The sequence below is a fragment of the Suncus etruscus genome, chromosome 15 (assembly GCF_024139225.1).
Source record: "Suncus etruscus isolate mSunEtr1 chromosome 15, mSunEtr1.pri.cur, whole genome shotgun sequence".
Lineage (NCBI taxonomy): Eukaryota > Metazoa > Chordata > Mammalia > Eulipotyphla > Soricidae > Suncus > Suncus etruscus.
In genome coordinates, this window is record NC_064862.1 from 51,873,805 (window position 1) to 51,892,846 (window position 19,042).

A 19,042-nucleotide genomic window follows, 5' to 3' on the forward strand; every position below is an offset into this window, starting at 1 on the left:
CATGATACTCTACTTAGAAAACCCTAAAGACTCCACCAAAAAGCTTCTAGAAACAATAGACTCATATAGCAAGGTGGCAGGCTACAAAATTAACACACAAAAATCAATGGCCTTTCTATACACCAATAGCAATAAGGAAGAAATGGACATTAAGAAAACAATCCCATTCACAATAGTGCCACACAAACTCAAATATCTTGGAATCAACTTGACTAAAAATGTGAAGGACCTATACAAAGAAAACTATAAAACTCTGCTCCAAGAAATAAGAGAGGACACGTGGAAATGGAAACGCATACCCTGCTCGTGGATTGGCAGGATTAACATCATCAAAATGGCAATACTCCCCAAGGCATTATACAGATTTAATGCTATCCCTCTAAAGATACCCATGACATTCTTCAAAGAAGTGGATCAGGCACTTTTGAAATTCATTTGGAACAATAAACACCCTCGAATAGCTAAAGCAATCATTGGGAAAAAGAATATGGGAGGAATTACTTTCCCCAACTTTAAACTGTACTACAAAGCAATAGTTATCAAAACAGCATGGTATTGGAATAAGGACAGGCCCTCAGACCAGTGGAATAGACTTGAATACTCAGAAAATGTTCCCCAGACATACAACCACCTAATTTTCGATAAAGGAGCAGGAAACCCTAAATGGAGCAGGGAAAGCCTCTTCAACAAGTGGTGTTGGCACAATTGGATAGCCGCTTGCAAAAAATTGAACGTAGACCCCCAGCTATCATCATACACGAAGGTAAAATCCAAATGGATTAAAGACCTCGATATCAGCCCCAAAACCATAAGATATATAGAACAGCACATAGGCAAGACACTCCAGGACATTACAGGCATCTTCAAGGAGGAAACTGCACTCTCCAAGCAAGTGAAAGCAGAGATTAACAGATGGGAATATATTAAGCTGAGAAGTTTCTGCACCTCAAAGGAAATAGTGCCCAGGATACAAGAGCCACCCACTGAGTGGGAGAAACTATTCACCCAATACCCATCAGATAAGGGGCTAATCTCCAAAATATACAAGGCACTGACAGAACTTTACAAGGAAAAAACATCTAATCCCATCAAAAAATGGGGAGAAGAAATGAACAGACACTTTGACAAAGAAGAAATACAAATGGCCAAAAGACACATGAAAAAGTGCTCCACATCACTAATCATCAGGGAGATGCAAATCAAAACAACGATGAGATACCACCTCACACCACAGAGAATGGCACACATCACAAAGAATGAGAACAAACAGTGTTGGCGGGGATGTGGAGAGAAAGGAACTCTTATCCACTGCTGGTGGGAATGCCGTCTAGTTCAACCTTTATGGAAAGCGATATGGAGATTCCTTCAAAAACTGGAAATCGAGCTCCCATATGATCCAGCTATACCACTCCTAGGAATATACCCTAGGAACACAAAAATACAGTACAAAAACCCCTTCCTTACACCTATATTCATTGCAGCACTATTTACCATAGCAAGACTCTGGAAACAACCAAGATGCCCTTCAACAGATGAATGGCTAAAGAAACTGTGGTACATATACACAATGGAATATTATGCAGCTGTCAGGAGAGATGAAGTCATGAAATTTTCCTATACATGGATGTATACGGAATCTATTATGCTGAGTGAAATAAGTCAGAGAGAGAGAGAGAAAAACGCAGAATGGTCTCACTCATCTATGGGTTTTAAGAGAAATGAAAGACATTCTTGCAATAATAATTTCCAGACACAAAAGTGAAAAGAGCTGGATGTTCCAGCTCACCATAGGAAGCTCACCACAAAGAGTGATGAGTTTAGTTAGAGAAATAACTACATTTTGAACTTTCCTTATAATGAGAATGTATGAGGGAAATGGAGAGCCTGTTTAGAGTACAGGCGGGGGTTGGGTGGGTAGGAGGGAGACTTGGACATTGGTGATGGGAATGTTGCACTGGTGATGGGTGGTGTTCTTTACATGACTGAAACCCAAAAACAATCATGTATGTAATCAAGGTGTTTAAATAAAAAAAAATTCATTGTTTCAATCCTGTGAACCCAAATACTAAAATGCTAAGTGGTCAACTATTAAAGGGCAAGTTATGAAGAAGGCTTCTCTGTATTCTTATGAACTTATAATATTCCATGTAAAAACACTGAAGGAACCATTTGCCTTGCCTGCTGCCTACCCAGGTTTGATCCCCAGCCTCTCCTAGGGTCCCCTGAGCATGCCAGGTGTGATTCCTGAGTAGAGCACTGCCAGGTGTGGCTCCCCAAAAAGAACATTCAGGTTATTTTTTGAAGGATAAGAGTTAATTAAAGATAATGCAAATTACTTTTTCATCTTTGCAAAAAGCAAAATAACGCAAGCTACATCCATAGCAAGCTGAGGCATTAAATTTTATTTATTTATATATTTTTGGTTTGGGGTTTTTTTGGGGGGTCACACCCAGCAGTGCTAAGGGGTTACTCTTGGCTCTGCACTCAGAAATCACTCCTGGCAGGCTCAGGGGACCATATGGGTCCCGATCAGCCACATGTAAGGTAAACGCCCTACCACTGCTATCACTGGCCCCTATATTTTTGGTTTGGGGCTACCCTTAATGCAGTTCTCAGGGTTTACTCCTAGCTCCAGCCCTGAAGTCAGTCAGTCTGGAATAGATACTGAGTGCCACTCTATACCTACCTCTGCTAGGTCCTGATGCTAAAAGAGCTGGCTGCTGATTGAGATAGCAGTGATCGTGTTGGCTGGAACCCTCGATTTTCATGGCTAATCTTGGCTTCTTGCAAATCATACCAAGGGCACCTTTGTCTTTAGTCCACACAATGTTAGACCCAACAGATGCTCAGTACCTATCTACTGACCAGATTAAATGAAGCCAACAGAAATTCCCTGAGGTAGTCAAATGAGCCATGGTGTACACTTTGCATATGGGAACCCTGGGTTCAACTTCTTGCACTGCATGGGCCCCTGTACATCACAGGGAGCACCCTCCAAGCACCACATCAGGAGTAGTGCCAGCACCTCTGGGTATGGCCCGGAAACCAGCACACAGAGAAGGGCAGCTTGAGCACTTACCTCGGTTTGCCCCGGCCTCACAGCAGCATGGCAGGCAATCATGAGGGAGCTGTTAGGAAAGGGCCAGTGCTGCGAGGCGGAGTACTGTAGGCTGTCCAATTCCAGTCCCACTTCTTCTGCCACTTCACGCCGAATGGTTTGTTCCACACTCTCACCTGCAATCACTCAGGTTAATTCAGGAGTGGTAAGAAGGACAAGAGAAATGCCAGCCAGTTGACAACAGGAACAACATAGAACCAGCTCCAAAGTCCCAGGGACAGATTTTGGAGAAAGCTTGACACTGCCCTGAATCTCTACAACAAAAACAGAGCCTACTGAACTGAACTGCAGTGTTATCTACCAGGTTAGGGGCCAGAGTGATAGCACATCAGGGAGGGCATTTGCCTTGCAAGCAGCAGACCTGGTTTGATCCCTAGAATCCCATATGGTCCCCTGAGCCTGCCAGGAGTGATTTCTGAGCAAAGTCAGGACTGATCCCTGATCACTGCTGGATGTGACCCAAAACCAAAAATACCTACCAGGCTAGCCATAATGCAATAATCATGGTAGTGGGGTGCCAGGAATATATACCTGGCATGTGTGAGAATTGGTTTAGAGCCTCAGCACCAACAAAAAGACAAAAGGAGGGCTGGAGCAATAGCACAGTAGGTAGGGTGCTTGCCTTGCACATGACTGACCTGAGTTGGATTCTCGTCATCCCATATGGTCCCAAGCCCAACAGAAATGATTCCTGAGTGCAGAGCCAGGAGTGACCCCTGAACACCATCAGGTGTGGCCCAAAAACAAAACAAAAAGACAAAAGAAAAAGGAACAGGAGAGGCCCCTGCTGTGCTTGTAATAACATTCTGAAACCACATGTCACCCCAAGAGATTATTGGTTTAACCAACAAAAAAACACTAAGTTCTTGTTACTATGATACGAAGCATGGCCACGTATTTGGGAAAATGCAAGCATGTTAATGTCTGCAATTGAGGCATTGAAAAAACAGTGGGATTGGGGGCTAAAGCAATAATGGTAGAACAGGCAGGACACTTGCCTTACATGCTGATGACCCAGGTTCAATTCCCGGAATCCTATAAGTCCACTGAGGTCCCCCAGGAGTGATCCCTGAGGGCAGAGCCAGCCCTGAGCATTGCTGGTGCAACCCAAAACAAACATAAAAGTTGGATTGCTATTTGGCCAAAGGAACATACAGAGAGATATGGTAAAGTAGAATATAATAATTACAGGATTAGTGCCAGAGCCATATTATAGCAGGGAAGGTAATTCCCTTGCACATGGCTGATCCGGGTTCAATCCCCAGCATCCCATACTGTCCCTTGAGCACCATCAGGAGTGACCCCTGAGCTGAGAACCAGGGGTAATCTCTGAGCAACTCCAAGCAACTCCAATTGTGGGCCCCTTTCCCTCAATTTTTTTAATTATAGGATATAGAATGGTGCTTTCAACGATGCTGATCTGAAATTTTTCCTATGAAAATAGGAATCTTCTCAAGCCAAAGGCATTATGGCAACCAGAGAAGCAGCTACTATTGAGGAATCTTCATGTTTCCCATTATTGCCCTTCTAGGCCCTAACCCCTTACCTATGTCACAGAAACCTGCCAAGGCAGAATACATTCCCTTGGGGAAAGAACTCTGGCGGGCAAGCAGGCATCGTGGCCCATCTGTCACCAGCGTGATCACCACAGGAGCCATCTAGGAAGAAGGGAGGAAATGGGAACATTCGGCGGGGGCCCTGCAGGTGGGACAAAGGAACAAAGGGCTCAGTGTATTGGCTACACAGATGCCCATTCCCAGGACAGAGAGCCACCACCTTCCAACTAGTGCCCACCTGCGGGTAATAGATGATCTTACTGGAGGGGCACACACGCTTGCTGCCTGCCATGTTCTTTTTGGTGGGGTGCCCAGTTTTGCTGCAGAACTGGTGAGTATCATGCCAACGCAGGAGGGCCTGAGCCTGGGAGAGCAAAGGTAATGTGGGTTTCCTTTAGAGAGAGTGCAGTTCATGGATGCAGGAAGGAAGGAAAGTGATATGCACGATAGGCTTTCAGTAACTATTACAAACCACACATCTAAAAGGAAAAAGAGAAGAGAAAGGTCTGCTATAGAGGCAGGCAACCTTCAGCTATTTCCAGTAAAATTCAACATCCCATCATGTATTCCTCTCAAGAAAGTTGTAAAAAATATTTTTTGTTTTTTTATTTTTGGGGGTCATACCCAGCAGTGCTCAGGAGTTACTCCTGGCTCTAAGCTCAGAAATCGCTCCTGGCAGGCTCGAGGGAACCATATGGGATGCTGAAATTCGAACCGCCATCCTTATGCATGCAAGGCAAATGCCCTACCTCATGCTATCTCTCTGGCTCCTGTAAAAATTTTTAAACAAATAATGGGTCTGGAGCAATAGCATAGCAGTAGGGTGGTTTGCCTTGCATGCAGCTGACCTGGGATGGACCCAGGTTTGATCTCTGGCATCCCATATAGTCCCCCAATCCTGTCAGGAGCAATTTCTGAGCGCAGAGCCAGGAGTAACTCCTGAGTGCTACCAGCTGTGGTCCCCAAAAATTAAAATAGAGGCCCCAAGGGGCCAAAGCAGTGGCGCAGTGGTAGGGCGTTTGTTTTGCATGCACTAACCTAGGACAGACCGTGGTACGATCCCCCGGCATCCCATAAGGTCCCCCAAGCCAGGAACGATTTCGGAGCGCATAGGAGTAGCCCCTGAGCATCACCTGAGCATGCCCCAAAACAAAAACAAACAAAAAATAGTGGCCCCAAACAAAATAACTAAATACAAAGATATATAAGGATATCTTTATATAGATGATCCAAATCCCTTTAGCCAGGAAGTTTCAAGCCATGACAATGTGTCCCTTAATAAATGCCAAGGATGGGGCCTGGAGAGATAGCAGGGAAGTAAGGCGTTTGTCTTGCATGCAGAAGGATGGTGGTTCGAATCCTGGCATCCCATATGGTCCCCCGAACCTGCCAGGAGCGATTTCTGAGCGTAGAGCCAGGAGTAACCCCTGAGCGCTGCCATGACCCAAAAACCAAAAAATAAATAAATAAATAAATAAATAAAATGCCAAGGATGGGGTCGGAGTGGTGGTGCAGCGATAGGGCATTTGCCTTGCACGCTGACCTAGGACAAACCCTGGCATCCCATATGGTCGCCCAACCCAGGAGTGATTTCTGAGCACACAGCCAGGCGTAACCCCTGAGTGTCACTGGGTATGGCTCAAAAACAAAAACAAACAAACAAAGCCAAGACTTTCTAACAAGAAATTCAACAGATAATGTATGTTATGCGAATGTCACTAAAAATGTCTATGAGAATCATAGGGAGTCATTGACCTAGATCTGAGTGTCTTTGGAAGAAACTGACTGGCCTGTGACTGTGTGGGAAACAAGGGAAAAGAGAATTTGGTATAATTTCTCTGGAGCACATTGCCCGTCTGTCTGCCCTGCCCTGCCCTGCAGGAAAGATAAAGAGCCTCAGAACAAGGCTAGAGAGGACAGCAGGGAAGCACTTGCCTTACACCCAGCCAACCTGGGCTGTATCCCCAACACTCCATATTGACCCCCAAACCTCACCAGGAATGATCCCAGAGCACAGACTAAGACAAAGCTCTGAGTACAGCTGTGTGTGGTACCAAAATCAAATCTTCTAAAGAGAGCTGGAGAGGTAGTGCAACAGCTAAGGAGCTCATCTCACTAACCCCAACCTGAGTTTCTCACATGGTCCCTCAAGCCCCACTGCAAAAAAACAAAAATCAAAAGAAGCCAACAAAAGATCTTCAAAAGAAGCAATCAATTGTCACTCGCCATGCATCATGCATATATGAATCCTCCCAGATCCCACTTGATTCAACTCCAATCAAACAAGAAAACAAGAGTCTACCGTGGTCAGCAAGGAGGCATCCCTTGTGCTCAGCTGAAAAAGGGCTTTTCTCAGGTCAGTGAAGGAGCCCCGAAGTTCTGTCTCCATCTCAGGTTTCAGTAAGGAAGCTAGAAAATTAGACCAAAATAAATAAATAAATAAAACCAGGGGCCTGAGTGATAGATAACACAGTGGGTAGGGCATTTACCTTGCACATGGCTGACCTGGTTTCAATCCCCATCACCCCTGAACCTCCCAGGAGTAATTTTTTTAGCACAGAGTCAGGGGTAAACCCTGATCACCATCAGATGTGGCCCAAAAACAAAGAGAAAAAAAAATGAAACCAATGCCAGTCTGGTGTGTTCTCCTAAGAAGATTGTTTCCCGAACCTCGAGTATGCAGGCAGGAGCTTGGACAAACCATACGTGAGACCCTGAGTTGGTATTCAGGGCCCCACACATACATCTCATAGCACAATTGGGGGTGGTCTCTCAATAAATAAATTAAAAGTGAAAAAAAAAACAAACCATAGTATTTCCCAAGCTTGCCTCAGAAGCATCAACAAAGGCACATTAAAATATACTGTTCCTCGGGGCTAGGGAGGTAAGGCGTTTGCCTTTCATGAAGAAGGTCGGTGGTTCGAATCCTGGCATCCCATATAGTCCCCTGAGCCTGCCAGGAGCAATTTCTGAGCGTAGGGCCAGGAGTAACCCCTGAGCGCTACTGGGTATGACCCAAAAAAAAAAAAAAAAATACTGTTCTTCAAAACAGCAACATGGAATTCTGAACAGCTGTGTGGAGGGAGGCCACCATGTGATTCTTAAACAATCACCAGGTGATTTTTTATGTGTAGGCAACTTTGGGAAATACACATATTTTTTTTCTCAAGACTCTTCAGGGATGGAGGGATAGTAAGCGGAGAGGGTGTTTGCCTTTCACATGGCTGGCCTAGGCTCCACTTCCTGCACCCTCATATGGTCCTCTAAGCTTGCTGGAGTGACTCCTGAGCACAGAGCCAGGAGTAAGCCTTGAGCACTGTTGGTATGTTTAGGGATTAACCTCTCTCCCAAAAAAAAGACCATTTGAAAGAGTCAAAATGGAACACCCCCCCTCTCTCTGTCTCTTCCTCTCTGTCTCTGTCTCTCTGTCTCTGTCTCTCTGTCTCTCTCTCTCTCATTACAGTCTCATATCTCATCACATTTACACCTGAATTTACACTTTACACCCTGAAATGGAAGTAAAAAGCCTTATAGCCATGAGGCTCTACCAAACTGCTTCTCACATGCTGAGACCCTTTTTTTTTTTTTGGTTTTGGGGCCACAGCTGGCGGTGCTCAGGGGTTACTCCTGGCTGTCTGCTTAGAAATAGCTCCTGGCAGGCACCGGGGACCATATGGGACAGGATTCGAACCAACCACCTTTGGTCCTGGATCGGCTGCTTGCAAGGCAAACACTGCTGTGCTATCTCTCCGGGCCCGAGACCCTTTTTTTTTTATTTAGCAATATTATTAGAGAAATAATAATGGGGGTCACAAATGAAAAATATTTCTTGGGAACTGGAGAGATAGCATGGAGGTAGGGCATTTGCCTTGCATGCACAAGGATGGTGGTTCAAATCCCAGCATCCCATATGGTCCCCCGAGCCTACCAGGAGCAATTTCTGAGCGTAGAGCCAGGAGTAACCCCTGAGTGCAGCGGGTGTGACCCAAAAACCAAAAAAGAAAAGAAAAGAAAAAAAGAAAAATATTTCTTTCATTGTTTGGCTTGTTGAGTGGTTTGGGGGGTACATTGGCAGCACTCAGGGGCTACCTCAGACTCAGTACTTGAGAACCAATCCTGGCAGTAGTGTGGGTGCTGGGGACCCAATTCAGGATTCCCGCAGGCAAAGCATGTGCTCCAGCTCTCCAATCATCTCCCCAGTGCGCAAAACATGTTTAGGAACACTTTAGATATATAATGTAAAAAGTACAAAAGAGGAGGCTGGAGTGGTGGTGCAAGTGGTAGGGCATTTGCTTCGCAAGTGCTAACCTAGAAAGGACCACAGTTTGATCCGCCGGCATCCCATATGGTCCCCCAAGCCAGGAGCAACTCCTGAGCGTCACCCTGAGCACCCCCCTCCAAAAAAAAGTACAAAAGAGCTAGGGTGTGGTTCCGTGGTAAAGAATATGCCTGGCATATCGGCTTTAGGTTCAATCCCCAATACCACAACAAATAAACTAACATAAAGGGACAAAGAGCAACCCAGAAAATATACAAATACCAATTTAGAAACAAGACAGTCACAGGTTCTTTATGGGCCCTTTATGTTTGTTAAATAAGTGATAACAGATCATAAATTTCGTATGTCCTTACTTACCACTTTCCTTTTTTTATTTGTTTGGTACTTTGTTTGTTTTTTTTGGGGGGGCTGCTCAGAGCTTCCTTCTGACTCTACTCAGGGTTACTCCTGGAAGACTCAGGTAACAAATAGTGTGTCAGGATTGAACCTGGGTCAGCAGCATACAAAGCAAGTGCCTTACCCGTCATACTATATCTCTGGACCTACTTCCTTTATTTTTCTTTGGAATTTTACTCTATGAAATCCCAGAGTCTAAGAGCCACTGAGATGTGTATCAACTCAGAATCCAGTTAGATACCGCTTAAGGAAGAGTTCCTGAGACCAAGATCCAGAGCAAACCAGGCTTCATGTTGTTCAGAACAGCCAATCAGTACAGATTCTTCTATTCTCTGTGTGTCTTGTCCTAGCTTACCCAGGAGCCGTTCCAACTCTAAAGAACAGAAAAGGAAAAGGGGTGAAAGGATCTGAATAGCCAAAAATCAGCTTCAGCTAGGTAGACAGGGTGGCCCATCAGCTACAGAATTTAAATTGAACGACTTCCCTTTAAGTCATGACTTTCTTTTTTATTATTTTTTCTAATTTTGATCAGAACATCATGATTTACAAAGTTTTTCATAATACAGTTATTTCAGACATTAACTATTCAAACACCAATCTACCCACCAGTATGATTATCTTTTTTCCAGTGTTCCCAATCTCCCACCCACCCTCTAGCCTGTCTCCTTGCAGGCACAAACTCACTACATTACTGGTTAAAATACAAAGACAAGGGTGCTGGAGCAATAGCACAGCGGTAAGGCCTTGCTCATGTCCAACACAGGACAGACCCTGGTTCAAATCCCGGTATCCCATATGGTCCCCAGAGCCTGCCAGGAACAACTTCTGAGCACAGAGCCCTGAGTGCCACTGGGTATTGTGGGTGCTCTTCCTGCAGGGGCACCAGTAAGATGTGGTTATTCTTTCTTGGAGGGAGATTGCGCATACACAAAGACAAAGACAGACAAAAGTGGGAAAAGGACTCTAGTCAAGACTGAATCTAATTCCCTTTATTAAAACTCAAAGCCAGACTTAAAAATACTATTTTGTGGACCCGGAGAGATAGCACAATGGTGTTTGCCTTGCAAGCAGCCGATCCAGGACCTAAGGTGGTTGGTTTGAATCCTGGTGTCCCATATGGTCCCCCGTGCCTGCCAGGAGCTATTTCTGAGCAGACAGCCAGGAGTAACCCCTGAGCAACGCCGGGTGTGACCCAAAAACAAAAACAAACAAACAAAAAAATATATATATACACTATTTTGTGAGCACAGCTCTGCTCGTAAATATGTCAATAAGAGGTAGATATATTGAACTGGACGAATAACAGGATCCATTGGCAGGTGAGATGAAATGTGCAGATAATGGGCTCTGTCTCCATCAGGTCGGGGATGTACTGATAATGGAACCTATCTCAGGCAGGTGGAATATACGGATAAGGGGATCATAAATGTTTACATGTACTTCTCGAGGCTACCTGCTTTATGACTCTCTGTTTGGTGCCTTTAAGTCTTAAATGGTTAACAATCAATTCTCGCCCCAACAATCAATTCTCAAATCTGCCTGCTTTTAGCAAAATTCTATGTCTGCATTTTAATCCTGTATTTTCTGTCTGTTCTTAAAGGGGTTCCCTACAGGGTATGACCAAAAAAAAAAAAAACCCAAATAAACAAACAAAAAACCAAAGGCAAATGGACAAATGAAATGATCAAAACTTCGATCAAAAAACATGTACCCATCGGGTCAGAGAGATAGCATAGCAGTAGGGCATTTGCCTTGCATTCAGCCGATCCAGGAGGGACCTGTTTTCAATTTCTGGCATCCCATATGGTCCCCCAGCCTGCCAGGGGCAATTTCTGAGTGCAGAGCTAGGAGTAACCCCAGCGCACTGCTGGATGTGACCCAAGAACCAATTAATCAATCAACATATAAATAAATAAAGTTTAAAAAATAACCTTCTACCTGTTTTTAATTTGAATAGTAATTTAGGGACAAAGAAAAGAACAGGGGGCTGGAGCAATAGCATAGCAATAATGTGTTTGCCTTTCACACGGTCGACACAGGATGGACCTCATTTGAATCCTGGCATCCCATATGGTTCCCCGAGCCTGCCAGGAATGACTCCTGTGTGCAGAGCCAAGAATAACTCCTGAGCGCCACCGGGTGTGACACAAACCCCTCCCTCCCCCCCAAAAAAGAAAAGAACAGCTCTTTGGAGCAATATTTACATTAATATTAAATATAAATATAAGGGCCGGAGAGATAGCACAGCAGTAGGGCATTTGCCTTGCACACAGCCAAACAATGATGGACAGTGATTCAAATCCCAGCATTCCATATGGTCCCCAGAGCCTGCCAGGAACAATTTCTGAGCTCAAAGTCAGGAGCAACCCCTGAGCGCCACTAAATGTGACCCAAACAACAAACAAACAAAAAGATATTTATTTACATTAGTAGGTGTATAATATATTAGTATATTAGTACATCAGTATACATATTTATATATACAATATTTATATTTCACATATTTCTGAGCATCAAAAATTAAATAAAAATTTTAAAAAGCAACTTGATAGTTAACTTATCTTGGGACTGGAAGAAAAAGTGCCACATTCAGAATGACAGAGGCCAAAAAAAAAAAAGAGAAAATAATGACAGAGGCCAAACCAGCTCCACAGCCCAAAGGCTGTTGCTTTTGTAGGCCGGAATGAGCTCTCAACTGCAACCACAGTCTTTGCAAGGTAAGTGCTGAGTGAGGGAGATAAACTTCCTTCCAGCACAAGCCTTATAGTGATTCTTTTTTTTTTTTTTTTTTTTTTTTTTAGATTTTTTGGGTCACACCTGTGGTGTTCAGGGGTTACTCCTGGCTCTGTGCTCAGAAATCGCTCCTGGCAGGCATGGGGACCATATGGGATGCCGGAATTTGAAATATCATCTGTCCTGGATTGGCAAACACCCTAGAGCTGTGCTATCTCTCTGGTCCCTCTTAGTGGTTTTTAGACAACACACCATTGCTCAATTCCCAAACCATGTTCAGTGCTGGGGCCAGACTGAGAGTCCAGCGGGCAGGGCTTGTGCCTTGAATGGGCCACCCAGGTTCAATCTATAGTACTCCCAGAGTTCCTGAGTGCAAAGCCAGGAATATGCCTTGAACACAGCTAAGTGTAGCCCCAAAACAAATTTTGTTTGTTTGCTTTTGGGTCACACCCAAATATTTATATTTAGAGCTCAGTGGTGCTCAGATGTGACTCCTGGTTCTGCACTCAGGAGTCAATCCTGGCAGCTTTGGGGGACCATATGGGAAGCTGGGGATTGAACCTGAGTTGGTCATATGTGAGTCAAACACCCTCCCTTCTGTACTATTGCTCAAGCTTCCTCCCACCAAAATGTTTTAAATGGTTAATGCCATCGGATAATCTCCTATAGTCTTCTGCACCAAAACTATTTATCCAAGTACCCAAAAGGGAAATGCCATGTCCGTGTAATCCAAATTAGTGGGTGCACATCAGACTGAAAGCCAGTGTTTAGAATGCAAAACCCTCGCACAGACCTCTCTCATCATGCATCTTCCCTCCCTCCCTCCCTCCCTCCCTCCCTCCCTCCCTCCCTCCCTCCCTTCCTTCCTTCCTTCCTTCCTTCCTTCCTTCCTTCCTTCCTTCCTTCCTTCCTTCCTTCCTTCCTTCCTTCCCTCCCTCCCTCCCTCCCTTCCTCCCTCCTTCCCTCCCTCCTTCCCTTCCTTCCTTCCTTCCTTCCTTCCTTCCTTCCTTCCTTCCTTCCTTCCTTCCTTCCTTCCTTCCTTCCTTCCTTCCTTCCTTCCTTCCTTCCTTCCTTCCTTCCTTTGTTTTTGGGCCACACCTGCCAGTGCTCAGGGCTTACTCCTGGTTCTGCACTCAGGACTCATTCCTGGCGGGCTCAGGACTGACCCTATGGGATGTCAAGGATTGAACCGGATTGGTCACATGCAGGACAAACACCTTACCCACTGTGCTATCACTTTAGCTCCTACCCTGACTCCTTGAACTCGTTTTTAGTGTTCACTCTGTTTTGTTTTGTTTTATGTTTTATTGTTTTGGGGACACACCCAGTGGCACTCAGGGGTTACTCCTGGCTCTGTGCTCAGGAATTACTCCTGGTAGGCTTGAGGAGGACAAGATATGGGTTACTAGGAATCCAACCCAGTTGGCTGCATGCAAAGCAAATGCCCTATCCACTGTTCTATCACTCTGAACCTCACTCTTCTGTTTTCATTTGGGAGGGTCACACTCAGCAATGCTCAGGGAAACATAAGAGGATGGGATGGGGGGATCAAACAGGTAGGGCATTGCAAAGCTATTCAGCCCCTATTGTTTACTGTTCTAGAAATCACAATGTAAATCTGAAACAACACCCCAACATTTCAAGTGCACAGAGCAAGAAATCTCTGGGTAAGGCAAGGGGGTGGCAAAGTATTTTAGCTTTATAAGTCATCTGGTCTCTGTCACACTACTCTGCTCCTTTTAGCTGCATCCTAATAAAACTTTCTTTAGGGGAGGGCAAGAAAAAAGAACTTTCTTTAGTTGGGACCAAAGAGATAGCACAGTGGATAGGGCATCTGCCTTGTATGCAGCCAACTGGGAATGACCCAGGTTTGATCTCCATCATCCCATATGGTCCCCTGAGCCTGCCAGGAGTGATATCTGAGCACAGAGCCAGGAGTAACCCTTGTGCGCTACTGGGTATGTCCCCAAACCAATAAATAAATAAATAAATAAATAAATAAATAAATAAATAAATAAATAAATAAAAACTTTCTTTTCTTGGGGCCAGAGCAGTGATGCAAGTGGCAGGGCATTTGCCTTGCACACACTAATCTAGGATGGATCGCGGTTCAATCTCTTATGTCCCATATGGTCCCACAAGCCAGGAGTGATTTCTGAGCACATAGCCAGAAGTAACCTGAGTGTCACTGGATGTGGCCCAAAAATCAAAACCAAACCAAACTAAACCAAACCAAACCAAACCAAAACAAAACAAAACATTCTTTTCTTTACCAGGAAGTGGGCTCCCATCCAAAGAGTGGTCCCCAGCTCCTGGCTTTGAGCAGTTTAACCCAGTTCATATCATCGTCAAGTACTTGACCAGCATTATAGACTAAATAGACAGTAGAAGCAGTTTGGAAAACCTACGGTTGTAAAGTCAGAGAACTCTTCTCAGGAATTCAGTGATGTTCCTTTGGCTTCATTGGCCCAGGCTGGTCTCTCAAAACAGATTGTTTGCACTTACCCACTAGACTATGCTGGGGCACCAGGTACTTGTGTTCTGATTTTTGAAGCAAAGGAGAAAGGTTGTGGAAGAGGTAAAAGGCTCCAGTCTGCTGGGCATTTTTACATGCATCATCATCTTCCTTCAGTTCTGATAAATACCTGTATTGGGGAAATAGTCAAAGCATTACAACACCAGACTTCATGATTGTTTTTTGTTCTGTTTTGTTTTGGGGCCACATTCAGGGTTACTTCTGACTCCTGGCTCTGGGTTCAGGAATCACTTCCAGCAGGCGAGGGGACCCTATGGGATGCCTAGGATCAAACCGTGGTCAACCACATGCAAGACAAACACCTCCCTGCTGTGCTAATTGCTCCTGCTCTGCTTTGATTTATTTGGGGGGGGGGTCACACCCAGCAGCACTCAGGGGTTACTCTTGGCTCTACATTCAGAAATTGCTCCTGGCAGGCTCTTGGGACCATATGGGATGCCCTACCTCTATGCTATCTCTCCGGCCCTTCTGCTTTGATTTTTTTTTTTTTGGTTTTTGGGCCACACCTGGTAATGCTTAAGGGTTACTCCTGGCTATGCGCTCAGAAATTGCTCCTGGCTTGGGGGACCATATGGGACACCGGGGGATTGAATAGCCATCCGTCCTAGGCTAGCGCAGGCAAGGCAGGCACCTTACCTCTAGCGCCACCATGCCGGCTCCTGATTTTTTAAACAAAAAACGTGATTCACAAAATTATTGGTAGGGGCCGGAGAGATAGCATGGAGGTAAGGTGTTTGTCTTGCATGCAGAAGGACAGTGGTTTGAATTCCAGCATCCCATATGGTCCCCTGAGCCTGCCAGGAGCGATTTCTGAGCGTAGAGCCAGGAGTATCCGCTGAGCGCCGCCAGGTGTGACCCAAAAACCAAAAAAAAAAAAAAAAAAGACACACACAAAAACATTATTGGTAACTGAGTTTTAAATTTATAATGTTCTAGCGCTAATCCCAATCCTGCCACCAGTGTCAACTTTCCTCCACTAGGGTCCCCTAGTTCCTGCCAGGTAAAAGCTTACATGATTACATGAGGTAATCCCATCAGGAAATAGGGTCTGGAGCAGGCACTGCCTCAGGAAATAATCCAGACCAGACAGGTGAGAGTGGAAGACCTTTCTGAGGGCCTTTACACCTCATGGAGAAAGAGGCAGAGGCTAGCTGAGATCTCAGTATTAATTGAGAAATTAAGACTACTCCCCCATGGATAGGGTGTGTGTGGTGGGGAGCTAAGGTAAAGGCCCTATTTAGAAATTCTCCCCACCTAGTGTGCCTTTGACATGTAAAAGAGGAAGCCATCGTAGTTTAGGGTAAAGACCAATTAACCTAAACTGAATTGTTACACCCCCTGCCTTGACAGGCACATTTTCAAGTTTGGTGGTTGCAGTTTGGGTCTCCTGCATTCATCAGTGCCAACTCTGGTTTGGACATACAGAAACCCTCGCATTTCGAAAGCAACCAAGGCTTCGACCCCTGCACTCCCAGTACTTCCCTTTTTCATCTTCCTTATTCCCTCAATTTCTTTCCTTCTCTATCCTTCCCCCCACTGTACTTTGGGGTGAGGCTGATCATGAGGCAGCCTCTTTCCTCATGACTTGTCCAACTCTTCCTCGTTGCAAATTTTTGTTTTTGCATCTCTCTCCTAACAGGCTTATTTGATTTTATTCAATGACAACCTAAATTGCTCCTAAAAGAAGCTGGGGACTCAAGAACAAGTGGTCCTTTGCTCCTCTGCTCTCCTGTCTTTCTTATCCAGAATTCGATGGCTGCTACTATATTGTATTAACACTGAAATTCCTTCATTTCCCCTAAAACATGATGCTTTCCTTCAGGGTAGGGTCAGCCACATGCAAGGCAAGTGCTCTCCTTGCTGTGCCATGGCTTTGGCCCCGATCAGATACTTGTCAGTGCTCAGGGGCTACTCCCAGCTTGGTACTTGGAGGATTAGGTGATGCCAGCAATTGAACTCATGGCTCCTGCTGCAAAGTGGACATTCCAGCCTTTGAGCTTTCTCTCTGACCCAATTTTGTATTTTAAACTTGAGGAATCAAAAATAGAATAATCAGAGCTCAGGTTGGTCAAAACTTACCTCATCTTAGTGACATAAGTTGACAACAGCCTATAGCTCCAAGAAAATTTTCTCCGGAAAGCATTTCCAGAACATAGAGACATTGTTGGGTCCTTAAAGGAGAGAAATTTTTAAAAAGTCATAGTATGCAACATAAGATAATGAATCACCAAGAAAGTTATTCTGTAAGCCCAGAAAGGATTGCTCTTTAATATTAAGGAAAGAGAAACAAAACAGAATTCAGATGCTTTGGCTCCTAAATTGGCATGTGTATAATGATGCTTATGAATCTTGAAACCTCCATAATCTTATCAAAATGTTACTTCAAGAATTGGGCCCGGAGAGATAGCACAGCGGCGTTTGCCTTGCAAGCAGCAGATCCAGGACCAAAGGTGGTTGGTTTGAATCCTGGTGTCCCATATGGTCCCCCGTGCCTGCCAGGAGCTATTTCTGAGCAGACAGCCAGGAGTAACCCCTGAGCATCGCCGGGTGTGGCCCAAAAATTAAAAAAAAAATTAATGAATATGGGACTGGAGAGATAGCATGGAGGCAAGGCATTTGCCTGGCATGCAGAAGGTCGGTGGTTCGAAACCCAGCATCTTGTATGGTCCCCAAAGGCTGCCAGGAGTGATTTCTGAGAGTAGAGCCAGGAGTAACCCCTGAGCGCTGCTGGATATGACCCAAAAACAAAAACAAAAACAAAAGAATAAATAAATAAGTAGTATTTTGCTGCTACCACTGGAATTTCAGCTTTTCAACACCTCTTTCCTAATCTACAAAACTGAAGTGTGTTGCGGTCTGATAGCACAGCAGTAGGGCTTTTTGGCTTGCACGCAGCCGATCCAGGACGGACAGTGGTTCAAATCCCAGCATCCCATATGGTCCTCCGTGCCTTCCAGGAGCTATTTCTGTGCTCAGAGCTAGGAGTAACCCCTGAGCACTGCCAGGTCTGATCCCCCTTCCCCCCCCAAAAAAAAACTGAAGTGTGTTCTTTGATCTCAATGTTAAGGTGTTTTTCTAAGCTGAAACCTATTTAACAGGCTGTCATGTAACTATGTATGAAAAAAAAAAAACCCACTCTTCTATCTGGTATATTTGTTGCTGGTAAGTAGCTACCAAAGTAAGGCCTACATTTATTTCTCCCTTGTGTCTAGATGGAACCAAATCTGTGTCTTGGTCATTGAACAAGAGTGGGAGTGGTAGGATCTTTCCTAGGCTGAGAGAGTTAAGAAATAAATAGGGGGCCTGGAGAGATAGCACAGCGGCGTTTGCCTTGCAAGCAGCCGATCCAGGACCAAAGGTGGTTGGTTCGAATCCGGTGTCCCATATGGTCCCCTGTGCCTGCCAGGAGCTATTTCTGAGCAGACAGCCAGGAGTAACCCCTGAGCACCTCCAGGTGTGGCCCAAAAACCAAAAAAATAAAAAAATAGGGCACTGGATCAGCGCAGTGATAGAGCATATGCCTCTCACGTTTGAGGCCCTGGGCTCAGATTTAGTACCACCAAAATTACTCTATCACTCTCGTCTTCTGCTTCTTGGAAGATTCTAGAATGGCAGTCACCAGATGGAAAAGCTTGAATTCTTGAATTATTACTTGGAGAAAAGCTACCCACCAACCAGATACATGCCACCCCTGCCTTTGCCCACATATACACATCTTCAATTATTGTGAGAAATAAAATTTTACCTATTAAATCACTAACATTCTGAAGATGATTGCAATTAACATTTTACCCTAATAGACTGAGTAAGTCTGGGAAACAGAATCAAGTTATTTAGCACACAAGAAAACCAAAGTCACTGGAGAGATAGCATGGAGGTAAGGCGTTTGCCTTGCATGCACAAGGACGGTGGTTCGAATCCCGGAATCCTAAATGGTCACCCGAGTCTGCCAGGAGCAATTTCTGAGCATAGAGCCAGGAGGAACCCCTGAGTGCTGTCAGGTGTGACCCAAAAACCAAAAACCAAAAAAAAAAAAATTCTTTTGAAAATAAAGGAGGAATAGTCTAATAAAATCCAGGTGATAGGGGCCAGAACAATAGCACAGTGAATAAGGCATTTGCCTTGCACACAGCTGACATGGGTTCCATCCCCAGCATCTCCATATGGTTCTGTGAGCCCACCAGGAGTAATTCCCGAGCAAAGAGCCAAAAGGAACCCCTGAGCACTGCAGGTTGTAACACCAAAACTTACAAAAATAACAAAAAAAATCCAGGAAGATAATTTCAAAAGCAGCCATGCAAATATACACGATCTAAAATATGATCTACTTTTTTGTATCTCATTGTGAGAAAAAATATCTGTTTTAAGACTGTTCTAGGAGCCAGAGAGGTAGCACAGTAGTAGGGTGCTTGTCCTGCACACGG

General features: G+C 44.8%; 1 protein-coding gene across 1 annotated transcript in view; it reads right to left on the reverse strand.

Moving 5' to 3' along the window:
- The window catches only part of NUDT13 (nudix hydrolase 13), a 33,585-nt gene that overhangs the window by 5,035 nt on the left and 9,508 nt on the right, over positions 1–19,042 (reverse strand). The window contains exons 2-8 of the mRNA XM_049789274.1: positions 16,698–16,789; positions 14,588–14,727; positions 9,591–9,722; positions 6,977–7,083; positions 4,913–5,038; positions 4,665–4,776; positions 3,080–3,234 (exon numbers count right to left, since the gene is read on the reverse strand). Of these exons, the coding sequence (XP_049645231.1) occupies positions 3,080–3,234; positions 4,665–4,776; positions 4,913–5,038; positions 6,977–7,083; positions 9,591–9,722; positions 14,588–14,727; positions 16,698–16,780 (855 nt within the window). The 5' untranslated portion in view covers positions 16,781–16,789. The remainder of the gene's footprint in view (positions 1–3,079; positions 3,235–4,664; positions 4,777–4,912; positions 5,039–6,976; positions 7,084–9,590; positions 9,723–14,587; positions 14,728–16,697; positions 16,790–19,042) is intronic.